We start from the raw sequence: 15211 nt of genomic DNA on the forward strand, positions 1-15211 counted from the left end.
TAGAATAACATGATATTTCGTTTTGTTAGAACTGCACATTTGCTTAACTTTTTTCAATTACGACTACATATTTATAATAATAATGACCGATACAAGTAATTTTAAGGTTTCATTTTACTGATAAATCATTCTAAACATAATAAACAATTTCTGAATTGAACAACTGACGTCGCTACAATTTTGTGTCAATAAACCTTTTTTCTTTTTAAATACCAGAGACGTTACTCTAAAAATCGAAATCTGACATCTAGAATCGAATGCATTGATTACTTGTGAATAAAAATTATCATAAATTAATAAATTCGATTGACAAATGTTTCAAATCCTTATCGATTAATTCACTTTAATCGATGTTTTTAAGCAGGTTACCTCTCTTCGAAGATAAAATTGATAGACGTCAAATGTTGCCTATTAAATTGGCTCGACTATAGGCGCGCTTTGTAGCCCAAATGATTAAACTGTCAGAACTCAAGATTGTCACTGGGTATATTTTACATACAGAAAAAATTAGAAGATCACAATAACAGGTCATTCCTAATAAATTATCTGAAAATATTACATGTTTTTTCACCAGCAAACCTTGTTTCATTCGCACACCCCCCTGAATGTATTATCTTAGTGCCAAAAGATCCGTGTAATACTATGGTCAGTGTTTTTTACAATATTTTTTTTTTTTTTTATTAAGTACCAAGTAGGTTCGATATTTTTTATTGACATTTTTTGTGACAGTTGAATGTAATTTATTTATTTATTATATATGTTGCTACTATGTTTTCTTTTTGAATATATTCTGTAGGTTCATGTTAGTCTTCGAATGTTGGAACATCTGTGTGACCCGGCGGCCAACTTCTTGTGCCGCTTGTAAGTTCGTGGCTGGTTTTGGTGAAGGGACTCTTGGCGTTTCGTTTGTGATCACGTGGAGTAGCGCTTCGATGGCCGGCTTGTATTGTGTGAGGGATGGGGATTGAACGCTTTCTTCTAGTTTTCTGGAAAGTTAATAGATTAGTGTTAGGTATTGAGTTTGAGTTGTAGATAATAATATAATACTTCATATTGTAGTAGCTGTATTATGTACAGATACAATGTATTATTACAATTTTTAGTTGATCTGTGATGAATACTAAGCGATGAATAAAACATTTAAAAAAATATTTCTATACTCGCTGACAAATTTACCACAAATAAACGAACGCAGGTGCACTGAATATTATACTGTACTATACTGCACAATTGTATTGTAAAATCTCAATAAAAAATACACATAACTTACCGTAAAGCTGGCAACAATGCCGGATGGTGGCTGCAGTGGTGTGTTGCCAGCTGTAAGCCTGGTGTTAGTGCAGCCACTAGTTCAGACGATAATTGCCGGTGGCATAACAGACATAGCAATGATACCGCTGTAATTAAATAGAAGTGATAACTATATTACATAGAATATGACATACAGTTTATAAAATATCCTTTAAATAGTTTTTAAACACAAATTATTTATTTATTATTACATTAAATGGGTTGTATTAATGAATCTTGACATTTAATTAAGAGTCTTGGTAGTTTTTATTTCAACAATGAATATATTCTGACCGAGCTTTTCATGCTAATAAAAAAATCATTAATTGAAAACGCAAACATTTTTTGAACAAATGTGCAAAATTCTCTCAAACAAAGCAAGTAAATAAACTATACCTGAGATTCTACAAGCCTTTAGACCATTTAATAGTAAACAAACCTTTCTCAGACACAGCATGGCTTTCCACCGTCGGCAGGACTAATAAAGTAAGCGCTTCAGCAGCTTTCGCGCCTTCTTTGCCCGTCAGAGGGCGTGATTTCAATAGCTCTTCGAATGGCGGCCAACAAACTGTTTGGAGTGATGTGCTTTGCGCTCGAACCACGCATGTTCGTGTTACACTGCCCCACGCTGATATTGCTGCTTCGCGGACAGAGCTGGGAATATTAAAATCGATTAGATTAGAGATATTTTTTATAATATGAAAGATTGTCATTGTATATTATTGATTAGGGTAGTCAATAGTCATGTTTTGCGGTATCGCACACGCATGTCATGTCCGTCTAAACTCTAAAGCAATGCGTTGGTAGCGGGATGTTAGTCGGTAATAATCCAACGTTTTGTTTGTATGCAGATGACTTATGCGGTTAGCTACTGGACTAAACTATTAACGTTAAAAAAAAGTAATAGACTGAAAAATACATGTGTATAAAGATGTTGAGCATAGTGAAGGCCTTTTGTTACCTTCTTGAGACCTGTATCTCTACGTAACAATAACACAAGGTAGAGTGCAATAGAGGCACAAAAAAACGCCGACGTCATAGAATAGGTCAGACCGGATGCTTACAACATTGGAACTAGTAACTCTACATATATTTGATAGCTCTACACAAGGTAGAGCTAGAGTCTCATGTATTTGATATCTCTACAAAAGCTAGACCGATAGTCATGTACAGTGCAACCTTAATATAACGTACCTCAATATAACGATTTCCTTGATTTAACAAATTTTTCGTAATCCCCGTGAATTGTCCATAAGAGTCAATATAAAATATCCCTTTACATTACGAACATTTTTTGCGAACAACCTCTTTATAACGAATTTTTAACTAGCAAGAAAAGTATAGATACCTCTGATTAACGAATTTCGTCAACCCAAAACCTTTATATAAAGTTCCAATCAATGTAATGATTCTTAATCTCATAGTGTGTGATTCATGTCGCGACAGGTTTCGACATGCTTTTGTTCGTAAAACGATCATTTTTGTTTAATTTAAATCGGAAAGTAATGTAAACACTGCTGCTCGTCACTATTGTTAAAGATTCAAGTCGAAATGGATCAGAAACGTAAAATATCTCTATATAACGAATTTTAGACCAACCTCACCTCAACATAACGAACCTCAGTTCAACGAATTACTTGGTATAACGAATATTTATTTGTTCCCTTCCGATTTGTTATATCGAGGTTGCACTGTATTATGAATTTGATAGCTCTACACAAGCTAGAGCGATAAAGTCACACAACACTCACACATCATCATCATAGAGCAGAGCAGTAACAGCCGGCAGTAAATGCCGTTCTATGCATTCATCGCTCACTTGCGCTATGTTCAGTAGCTCTGTGATCAAGTTAGCTATGTACACCCGTATTGTACTGCCGCTGGTAGAGTCGCAGCTACTGGCTGAAACTAGAATATGAAGGCAAATGAATATTTATAAACTTAAAACTATTTATTAATGAATTACATTTCCCACAGCCGGAGACCCAAAAAAAATTACTTTATCAACTATAAAATAAATTTTATTTAATAATTAGAATGAGACTTTACAACCATGTCTGCATGATGCATACCGGGGTTAAAGAATCATTATACATTTTTAATAATTATTCTAAAGAAGTCTTAAAAGTTAACACAGCAAAACCACGCTCGCATTCCGTTCCCATGCGAACGGCGTAGTCAGCAGTTTGCTGTTAAGGCCGGGACGTAACATATGTTTCTATGCACATTAACAATGCTTTATTGTTTATTTGTGAAGTAAAATAATAGGAGAGTTTTTATAAAAAATAAAAACAGACTTGTTTAAATAAATATGCACTAATATATTTTTATTAGTGCATATTTGTGTATATAAATAGTAGTGGATAAGTGGTAACATTAGGCAAATTTACGATTATAATATGTATCTAATCTCTGTGTTGAATAAGTGAAAAAACCTTACCATTAATTGTTTTGGAGTGTATATGTTACAGTCAAAACCCTGAATCAGTCAATAACGTTATTGACCGGTAAAATCAGTTAATAAGGATATTAACCGACGCCCTTAGTCAATATCCTTATTAACTGATTTTACCGGTCAATAACGTTATTGACTGGTTCAGGGTTTTGACTGTAACATATACATTAGAAATGGTACTTACATTCTCTAAGACATTGTAAGTAGAAATCTAGGGCATCAGGTCTATGCTTTGCAAGCCACTTGAGTGGTATAGATATTATTTTACTTGGAAGACTTCTTATACTACTGTACATAACCCACCTGAAAGATAAAAGTATCAAGGTTATGTACTATTTATATTTCATACACCTGTAAATTACATTATATTTTTTGCTTTTAAAGGTGAAAAGTTGTTGTTTCTCAGAACCTTCCTTACCATACTAATTGGATATTACCATACCATATCGAAGCCTATATGAAGTACTAGCTTTCCACCCGCAGATTCGCCCGCGCAGTAAAAGAAAAACCCGCATAGTTCCCGTTCCCGTGGGATTTCCGGGATAAAACCTATCATATTTCCCGGGTAAAATTAGCCTATGTCCTTTCTCGGGTATCAAAATATCTCCATACCAAAGGAGAATGCCCATTTTTGGTACTGGTTTTTCTCATGCATCAAGACAACAATACTATTAAAAAAATCTCGGCAATTTAGAGGCCTTCTTACCATCGGAAAATATATTTTGAACAGGGAATGTTTTGTAAAATCTAATAAGACATGTAATTGTTTAGATCCGTTATTATAGATTTAGTGTCCATTACCGTTCACATTTTTGGTACAGGAATTTCTCATGTATCAAGATAACAATACTTTTAAAAAAAATCTCGGCAATTTAGAGGCCTTCTTACTATCGGAAAATATATTTTGATCAGAGAATGTTTTGTAAAATCTAATAAGACATGTAATTGTTTAGATCCGTTACCATAGATTTAGTATCCATTACCGGTTACCACGGTAACCAAGCGGTAACTATTATGACATTTACTATGGTAAATAGCTAAATGTATTAATGTCAATTATTGTTTACATTGAATTACAAAAAAATCAATTAACATAAAATCACTTTTTAAGGTATTGTTTATACACTGTAGGTTGTTTTAACATAGATAGTGAAGTAAAATAATAGAAATATATATAAAAAAAATATTATTATGACATATATAGCTTGGTAGGTAACCAGTTATTTCTTATTTTTATCTTTCTTCGAATATGTAGTGAAAAAATGATTCAAACAACAACAACAACATGTAAACCGAATAAAAACTCTATTGGCATTTTTTAAATACATATATATTTAGGTTTTCTTGAAATCCGTCCCGGAAGATTTCTGGTGCTACACTAGACGATGAACAGGTAGACTTTGTCTGAAAGCATAAGCTCTACGCATAGATTAAATATGTTGAACGAAAAATAATCTTCGGACGATAAAATACTACCTAAATAACAGATAAACCTAACTAAATCGGGGTTATTTAAGTTTTGAGGTTATTTCACATTTTTCTCAATATCTTGAAAACCCCTGTTTTTATCACAAAAAAATCAATTGGTAAAAATCTTTTGAATATCGAAGAACCCTCCAAAACCACTCCGGCATTGACGCAACACTATACTGTGGTTCATACTTTCATGGGCATTCTCCTTTCATGAAAATTGGTTCAGTAGTTTAGGCGTGATTGAGTAACAGACAGACAGACAGAGTTACTTTCGCATTTATAATATTATAGTATGGACACACCCCGGAAACTCCATACAAAATTATCGTTTTGACAGTCACACTGTAGAGACTGCAAATGTGTGTGTTAACGCTTTATGGTTGGCACATTTTTGACTAGCGTAAAAAAAATTCGCGTTTTTCTGATGAAATACATCCGTAAACAGCACAATATCTAATCATTTTCTACGGAAAACGATAATCACAAATGCAAAATAATAAAATTACTTTAAGTCAATTTGATTAATGTTGTCAATCTTCGTTGCGTATCGTCCCTGTAGAAAAATATGGACCATTTTATGTCTGATCGTGCGGGGTGAGGTAAGTGTTTAATTTTGGCGGGAGGCGGAGAGTGTCCGTTCTGTAGCGTTTAGCTACTATTATGTATTCTGTGGTATGGATAAGGCCGTTTTTACAAAATCCTAAGAACAGTTAGGTACAAATACTTACTTTTGCAAAAATTCCGACTGCTGCTCGCTCTCTTCCACAGAAAACACAATAGTGACTAAATATATACCAACAATAATAACACTGTCCACATTAACTGCGTGCAGTTTTTCCAATTTATTCTCCAAATCATTAATAATATTCAGGAATATCGGATTCATCACTTCTGTCGTGAAATGCACGCCGAAATTGTATACGTAACTACTGAATAAAGTTATAAGAAGCTCGTATATTGCAGAGTGATTAAGTATTTTGGATGTGGTCGCTATTTCTAATATTTGCCTAATTCTGAAAGAAACAAAAAATGTTAATTGTAAAATCTTAATATATATAAATCTCGTGTCACAATGTTTGTCCTCAATGGACTCCTAAACCGCTTAACCGATTATAATAAAATTCGCACACCATGTGCAGTTCGATCCAACTTGAGAGATAGGATAGTTTAAATCTCAAATCGTTTTAGAGAAAGCGGGCGAAGCCGCGGGCGGTAAGCTAGTTATATTATAATTTATCGTTGATAAAGATTGACTCACTATATTTGAAAAATGACATTTGTTGTGACTTAAAACATTTTTTTATAAAATTCAACTAGCTTACCGCCCGCGGCTTCGCCCGCTTTGTCTAAAACCTAATAAATTATATACTAAAACCACCCTCTTGAATCACTCTATCTATTATAAAAACCGCATCAAAATCCGTTGCGTAGTTTTAAAGATTTAAGCATACACAGGGACATAGGGACAGTGAAAGCGATTTTGTTTTATACTAGGTCGTGATAATATTCCTAGGTCTACTTCAGTTCTCATTAGTGTATATTATTTTCTATGATTTTACAGTTAAAAATTAACTAATTACAACAACCAATGAAAATACTCACACTTTCACGAACCAAGTTAGCTCCGCCCACCGCACGTCCGGTTTCTCCTTCAGCAAGCTATTCATGGCCACTATCAAATTCTTAGCATCATAACTGTCACTCATATAGCACTGTAAATCTATAAAACTCTCTTGTTCGCACAACAACACGTCTTGTAAGTTAATTTCCATATCACAGTTGTGGGTCATTTCTTTGACAATTTGAACATTTATTACATACGCCAGTTTGGCTAGCACTAGAACTTTTAGAACTTCTAGATATAATAGCACAGTCTTCCATTCGCCTTCTGTACTCGATTTCACTAGACTCGATATTATGCGGCTGTACAGAGATGATGAAAATTTACCTAAAATAATGGTACCATTTTTATGTTCAAGCTTTGCACATTTCGGCGCGTTTTATAATACTGAATAATTACAATGAAAATTGCTCATGTAGATTTGATCGTCATAGAAGAGCATTTACGCTACTTATTTTCGCGCAAAAATAAACTAAAAAATATTTTTTGGTTTATTGGCCAAATTAGATTGATAAAATATTTCCAATTTTTTTTTTTTTTTTAATTTATTTCTCAACATAAATTGCTGCAAAATTGAAGTAAAGAGAAAAAATAAGATTAATTTAAACGGAAAAATAAAATAACTCGAGTTACACATAAAAAATTACATACCAGCCATCAGAGCACTCCTAGCCAACACAGGAACAAAAACACCCACTGTATCCTTCACAATCCGATCAACGGGGTCCTTCAAGAAGTTGAACATTATATTCTCCAACTGCCCATACTTATGTTCTGACGTTGGACAGATTAAACAAGCCGCTCTTAGACCCAACACTCGAATCTCAATTTCGCTTGATTCACACATTAATACGACCAAACTTAGGAGTAATGACGTGCATAGTTCTATAGGAACATATGGGGCTATGGCCAGACATATTTGACTGGCTAAAATCCTGCGTTCTGGCGACCTGGAAGCTAGCAATTCCGCTATGGAAGATAGAACTTCGCCACTACCCCCCCATTTCACTATGAGGCATGTTGCTGCAATGGAAATTTATCTTTAAATATGTAACATATTTCTGTACATATGTAAGTTTGTACTTTCATCACATAAAAATAATTGAACAAAAAATTGTTATAATTTACTGTATGGGGTTGACAATATTAACATTTATGCTTATAAAACATAAATTACTGTTCTATTGAACTTTAAATTAAATAATAAAATCGCAAGTGTACTAAATTTATCTCTATTAAAACCTAAAATTACCTTCACATATAATTTTAGCGTCAGGCGGGTCCGGTTTCTTAAACAGCGTAAGTAAAGTTTGCAATAATTTAGCCCGTTTTGCGTCAGCTGGCGGTAACAACACAATGGCCGCTGATAATAAGGCTGCTGATTCGCTTCTCCTACCGACTAATGTGTGTGGCAGGATCTAGAAAAAGAATTGTTTAGTGTTACGACAAACTTGATTATTATAAAAATTGCTCAATTTAAAAAAATAGCGTATAATTAGGAACTTCTTTTACCATACTGTTTCATATTTATACTGTGACGGGACTCACTATAATTCGATTTATGATTAAAGCGCTAAGTTTTTTGAGTATTTAGCATACCCACTCTTAATTTGCAAATATATATTTCTGTAAGAAATTTAAAACTAACCTTCATAATATTAAACTTACTTACCCGCGGTAAAGTATCCGCTACAAGTTGTAATAAAGCCGGCAATAGAATAGGCTTATCATTGTTCACTAATTCTGTTAACAAATCATTGGATAGAGCTTCATTCATGTCCAACGTTTCATTACACCACGTCAGTAATGACTCCTTTAAATTATTTGGTAAGCCACTAAAATATAAATTAGAATATGAGTGTAAAGAATCTTAATCTATAATATAAACATGAATCGCAAAATGTGTTGGTAAGCGCATAACTCGAGAACAACTGAACCGATTTCGTTAATTCTTTTTTTATTACATTTCTTGAAGTACGAGGATGGTTCTTATGGAGAGAAAACGTAAAAATGTACCACGGGCGAAGCCGGGGTGGACCGCTAGTTAGAAATAAGATAGTATGTTACATGTTTGTTCAATTTGTACATAAATTACTTAAAAGTATAGCTGCTTAGTTTTCTTCAGTTATATATTCTGTATTTAAAAACAGTTACATTCAATATTACACAGTTTGCGTAATAAAAGACTGATTTGCCTAAATATCACAAGCAATTTATTGATCTTCATAGTAGCTTACCTATCAATCCACATCTCTTTAGAATTCTCCACGATATTATATTCATATTGTAACCGCGTCCATTCGCCCGCGTCATTTATACTGAGCATATCATCGAGAGTGGTGACACTGCCACGTCTTAGCGGGGAATCTCTTACACTACCATCAAGCAATGCCGGCTCTATTGAACTTGTATTTGAGCCCTCTTTCTTTGTGCTGAAATTAAAGAAGTCATTATTTGAAGTTATTGAATATTAAATATGTTATTAATTTATTATGCATAAAATAGTTTGTTGTAGTGTAGTAGATTGTACTTGAAATTAATCAGGACAAAATTATGTTGATGAATACTAGAGTTTAGCTAAAAAACTCTAGTATTCATCAACATAATTTTGCATATAATTTTTGGTAAATTAATTACCTTTCGAAAGTTCCTGATTTGATTTTAAGGTATATGTTTCACACATGTTTTTACAAAACGGCTAAGTGTCGTTACTTGATGTATAGACAAAGAGCAAGCCACACTTCACAGCACTGCCCGCAAAATGTAGCATGTATGTATCAATAACAATAACAACTTATCATGTTTAAAAAATATGTATGAAAAAAAAAATACAATACTAAATACTTAACCCTCTGTAGCATTATGTAGACTGTAAGCAACATACCGTTCAAAGTCCTATAAAATTCGTAAATCTAATTTGAAAACGTTTTCAAGCACTGTTGCCCTAGTCTACAGTCCGAACTACCGGAAAAGTACAACGGCATATCACTAGATGGAGTTACTGGCTTCAAAACACAATTCATATTGCATTCGTTTGTGAAAACGGAAGGTGACGGTTGAGTGCATATTGGAAAAATAAAAAATATAGTTTTACGAGTGGTTTTTGTCGATTTTTTTTATAAATTGGACAGGTAAGTGTTTATATTTTACGATATAATATTAAATTTGACAATTTTTTAAGATTTTCCTTGGTTTTGCTAGTATTTATTGTTTGTTGCCCACAGGCTACATCAGGCTAAAAGTGTAGGTGTTTTGTTTGTTTGATCTTTTATTATGATTATTTTTATTTTGTTACAGCATGTCTTATAAGCGCTCTCTTTGTGATGAAGACATTGCTTCTGCATTGCTTGATGGTGCAGATAGTGACGATGGCTTAGATCACGATGACGATAGCCTCGCAGACCCAGATTTTATACTAGATTTGGAAAATCTTGAGGATATTGATGTGAACTCCAGAATAGACCGATCATGAAAGTAATTCAGTTGAGTTAGAAAGCGCACCATCTTGCGATACTTCTGATGGACCCCCTCAGGCAAAGAAATCACGTGAGAAGCCAGCAAAACTAAACTTACGCTGGAAAAAGAAGAACCTAGAATTGAATGAAGAACAGCTCAGATTCACAGGAAACAAGACTCTGGGTCCTGATCTTCTAGTACTGGATACTCCTATACAATTCTTTTTACACCTCTTTCCACAGGAACTATTAAAAAAAAATTCTGAGGAGACTAATTTATATCAAGTGCAGAAAGATCCGAATAGCACTTTTCGGTTGTCTGAGGAAGACGTCAGGCAATTCATGGGTGTGGTGTATATAATGTCTCTTGTGCCATTACCTCGAGTAACAAACCACTGGAGTTCCATACTTAGGAACACCTGTAATACAGCAAGCCATGCCAGGCACGTGTATATAAAACGTCCCAATGTGGTAGGAGAGTACAATCGCCATATGGGTGGCGCCGACCTCCTTGACAGCCTCATGGGTATCTATAAGATTCGCTTGCGAAGTAAAAGATGGCCAATGCGTCTGTTTTATCATTACCTGGATCTTACGATGGTAAATTCGTGGCTTCTGTACAAAAGGGTTACTAAGGTCAAAAACTTTAAACTACCCCATCAAGACATTATCGTCGGCAGACTTTCGCTTGGAAGTTGGTGTGACACTTTGTAAAATGGGTTTCAAACCTAGTGTATCTACTCGTCGGTCTTTGGAGACTGAGATTCAAGCAAAAAAAAAGACCCGGCTCAGCATGTGCCACCTAAAGTAGTTCGGCAAGACCAGATTGGCCACTGGCCACAATGGTCTGATAAAAAAATTAGATGTAAGTTACTGAAGTGTAATGGATTTACTCACAACGTCTGTGAAAAATGTGGGGTAGCTTTAAAAACCAAAAATTGATTTAGAAACTTTCATCTCTCTTAATATTGGCTGCAGAATTGTACCTTTTATTTGACCTTTTATCTCAGTGTTGCTCCTAGACAACACTCCCTATTTTTGTAATTTTCTTGATAAATATTAAAATAAATCAAAATTCCAAAAACACGTGTATTTTATTTTTTTATTTTTAAGTCAAATCCGAAAAAACGAAATATCTTCAAGCTTATGAGTGACAGAGGGTTAATATGTATTTTACTTACATATGTTTCTCACTTTCTATCATTTCAAATTGATCAGGAGTAGCACTATGAGTGGAATTACTACTTCCATAGTGATTTTCCGCCGCCGTACAAGTGATTGGTTTCTCTAATTGATGTTCAAGCCTTGTTTGTACTGCATTTAATTTATCACTAGGGATTTGTAGTTCTAGAACTTGTTTCTCTGACACTGGACTAGTTAATGAGTTGAGGCTGACAATAGCAGCGTCATATAGCTTTTGGAAATTTAACTTCTCTGTTTCTAGGGCAATAATTTTCTGTTTCAGTAGATTTATTTCCTCAGCTTGGATAAGTATCTGTAAAAGTGCATTGATATTAATTATAAGTAATATTTTTAAATATTAATATGTATTTTTAAATATAAATCATCAGTAAAATTATTCACTCCCAGCTCCCGGTCCATCAACACCCCAATTACTTCAGGTGGCCAGAAACAGGCCCCACATGAAGGGAGATCCTTCCAAAAAAACCAAAGGTCGATGCAGCAAATGTTATAAAACCTATGGAAAGGCGTTCTTATGGACGGAATCAAGAGAATCTAACTCAGAGTTTTCTATGTCATTAAATGATTCATCATCAGACTATAACACCCTTGAAGACTTATTAAGTAGTGATTCAGAAGATGCTAAATTGAATCTAAATACAACTTAATCTGATGTAATGGACGAGATAACGATGTATTCTGAATGGCAAAACCAATCGCACTTACAAAATCTAAAAAATGAACCGCATATAAATTACATAGAGAGTAACCAATGTATTTTGCTCGAAACTGGTAAAAGAGGGTTGAATAAAGTAACTGTCAATTTTTACTTGTCAATCTTAATGATGATCATGACCCGGATAATGAGTATTTAGAACAAAAAAACTATACAGAGGGAAATATACCAATATTTCAAGGCTACATTGAAATAGATGAGAACAAAGAATACAAAGTGTTATGTCACATGGAAACTATCAAATCATTGACACCAGTTAAAAAGTTTAAGTTACCTTTTACAACATTGTCGTTAAGTACAAAAAATGAGAAATACTCAATTACTGTAAGTTGAAATTTATATTTAATATTATATAATATATTGTAAATTGTAATGAAGATAATATAATGGACAGTTATATATACTTTAAATAATAGAATAACATAACTAAGTGCTCAATAAGTCTTTAAATTAATCACTATCTACATATTTTGTTGTATCCATATTCTTCAATAGTTCTTAATAAAGAAAGAATACAAAAAATTACCTCATGGTTCCAATCAGAATCATTATCTATGGTCGTTTGACAGCTCACACAGACATTCTCGTCCAAATCTGTTTGGCATTCAGCATCTGACCAATAATCACTATCATATTGTGTAGCCACATCATATTTTGGAACATTCACAGCAGTTGTACTGCCTCTGAACAATGATATTAACCCTGAGGGCCGTGGCATGTTCAATCCTACATCGTCCCAGTCTTCAAATTCCTAATAAATGTTGTTTTGAAATAAAAAATATACAATGAAAGACATGAGAACTGATTTCATACATCACAAAAAGAACATTTAAGTGGCATCTACCAGACTTGCTTGCTTAAAAATTTTGTTTTCCTTAATTTGTTTCTTATTAGTTATTTCAATATTCTCAAATTAACCTCAAACATTTTGGAAGAAAGTAAGAACATTATTAATAACTAGCTTCCGCCCACGACTCCGTCCGCGCGGAAAAATTAAGAAAAATTAAGTTTTATTTTTTTTCTACGTATTTTTCCGGGATAAAAAGTATCCTATTTTATGCCCAGGATAATAAGGTATAATTATACCAAGTTTCATCGAAATCGAACCGTTAGTTTTCACGTGATGCCTGAACATACAGACAGACAGACAGACAGACAGACAGACAGACAGACAGACAGACAAAAAATTTTTTAATCACATATTTGGGCTTGGTATCGATCCAGTAACACCCCCTGCTATTTATTTTTTCAATATTTTCAATGTACAGAATTGACCCTTCTACAGATTTATTATATGTATAGATACTCATTAGTCATTAACTTACAAAGGCAAATACATAAAATTATCTCCATGCCAAGAGGATTACAAAGTTAATGTTGATGTTCACTTCAAAGCATAAAAATTATCAATTTACCTGTTCTGGATTTTCATCTGAGAATGTAATACTTGTGAGTTTATAATCTTGTAAAAGTAAGTATTCATTTATCAAAAAATTAAGGGCTCGCTTTTCATGTGGTTTCAATGATTTCTGATTAAAATTATTTTTTACATTTTTATCTAAAGTTGATTCACCATCTGTAAAATCATAAACACATTTTTTCAAAACCCTTTTGAATTGTAACATAATAAATGTTGTTCAAAAAAACTTGTAAAAATATATTTTGTTTTCTTACCAGCAAATTGGGTCAAATTGGCTCTCAAAGAATTGATTGTTTCTTTAGCTTTTCTCAACTCAAACTCCAGTACCGCTATGTCTCCACCACTCCCGAGGCGATCACCGCCACCATCTTCAGAATATCTAGCAGTGTCTAACGAATCTAGGGTGGCTATGCTGGGTGTACGATCTAAAACGAGAATTTCTTATTTTAAACATTCTCAAACTTTGAGCGGTAGACAAGTAACAGACAATATTAATTCTTTCATTAAATATTGTATTTTAAAATTGCATAATTGATAGAAATTAGAAACATTCTAATAATAAAAAAGTATCAAAGGTTTACATTTCTATTCAGTGCTCCAAAATATAAAAACTTACGCATAGAACTCATCTCAGATGCTCTAGAAACATGTTGCTCGAAGTTGCCGGGGTTAGAAAAAAATTCTCTCAATTGCGGAAGTTCTTTGCCACTCTCGACCAATTCTGTATGAAGTTCGAGAGCCGTCAAAAAGAAATGATCCTTTAACAACTTTGTTGCAATATCTTCATAATTTAGATGGGGTGCGGCAGCAAAAGAACTTTCTTCTAAATCCTTATACGGATTCATTTTTACACTTTTACAATATTACGGAAATTATATCATCAAAGATACATGTATGAAGTTTGACTATGACAATTTTAAATACAAACATTAAAATGGTTATTATCTAAGTTACAGCTGATTGTGATCATAACAAGTAATTTGAAATCCGTATTTTATCCAAATTTTCGTGTTTATTTTCTATATTTTGTTGTTTCCATATCTATAGAAAAGTGACATGACATGACAATGTAAATTTGACATATTCTACATGTCATATGAGATGACATTAGAGATAGGTACAATTTTTGCAATTTTTTTAAAGATTTAATTGCAAGGGACACATGACAAAATACTTTGATTGTTAATTATTATTAATGTAGGACAAGTGTAGGACTATACTATATTACTTGCTCTGTGATGTAGGATACTTGCCACGAAAAAAGTCCACTGTGAAAAGCGACAAGTTGGGCCTGTGGTTGGGCCCTTGTTGGGCCTATTGGCACAGGCCTATGGTGAAATAAAGTTATCGAGTTACTCCCGTTTACCATCATGACCCGTAAAGGTGGGAAGTGGCCCCTGACCCGTTTATAGGGTTCATAAAATGAGGCTCTGATGAAACTGTGGATGAAACTATACCAAAATAAATGTGTTTAATTTACAATATAACTCAAACAATTAAGTTTAATAATCGTTGGTTTGTCCTCAGCAAACCGGTCTGAAAATTAATGGTGTAACGAGTGCACTGTTCGTTATTCGCT

General features: G+C 33.6%; 1 protein-coding gene across 1 annotated transcript; it reads right to left on the reverse strand.

Annotated features, from left to right (window-relative positions):
- Positions 1–434: 434 nt before the first annotated feature.
- LOC123694505 (RAB11-binding protein RELCH-like) lies at positions 435–14678 on the reverse strand. The gene is made up of 16 exons (XM_045639959.1): positions 14249–14678; positions 13887–14057; positions 13628–13788; positions 12739–12963; positions 11476–11789; positions 9077–9271; positions 8512–8674; positions 8092–8257; positions 7491–7862; positions 6821–7166; positions 5947–6231; positions 3930–4048; positions 3042–3198; positions 1730–1944; positions 1271–1397; positions 435–986 (listed from the first exon to the last, which is right to left on the reverse strand). The coding sequence occupies exons 1-16, from the start codon at positions 14475–14477 to the stop codon at positions 767–769; spliced, it is 3465 nt and encodes a 1154-aa protein (XP_045495915.1). The 5' UTR covers positions 14478–14678; the 3' UTR covers positions 435–766.
- Positions 14679–15211: the final 533 nt, after the last annotated feature.

This window comes from Colias croceus, chromosome 9 (assembly GCF_905220415.1).
Source record: "Colias croceus chromosome 9, ilColCroc2.1".
Lineage (NCBI taxonomy): Eukaryota > Metazoa > Arthropoda > Insecta > Lepidoptera > Pieridae > Colias > Colias croceus.

Bases quoted from the DNA above. Each gene is read 5' to 3' on its own strand.
- LOC123694505 (XM_045639959.1), bottom strand. From the start codon at position 14,477: ATGAATCCGTATAAGGATTTAGAAGAAAGTTCTTTTGCTGCCGCACCC. The intron at 12,964-13,627 runs GTAAATTGATAA...AACATTTATTAG, and splicing joins CAGATGAAAATCCAGAACAG to GAATTTGAAGACTGGGACGA. The intron at 8,675-9,076 runs GTAAGCTACTAT...TTTATATTTTAG, and splicing joins AAAGAGATGTGGATTGATAG to TGGCTTACCAAATAATTTAA.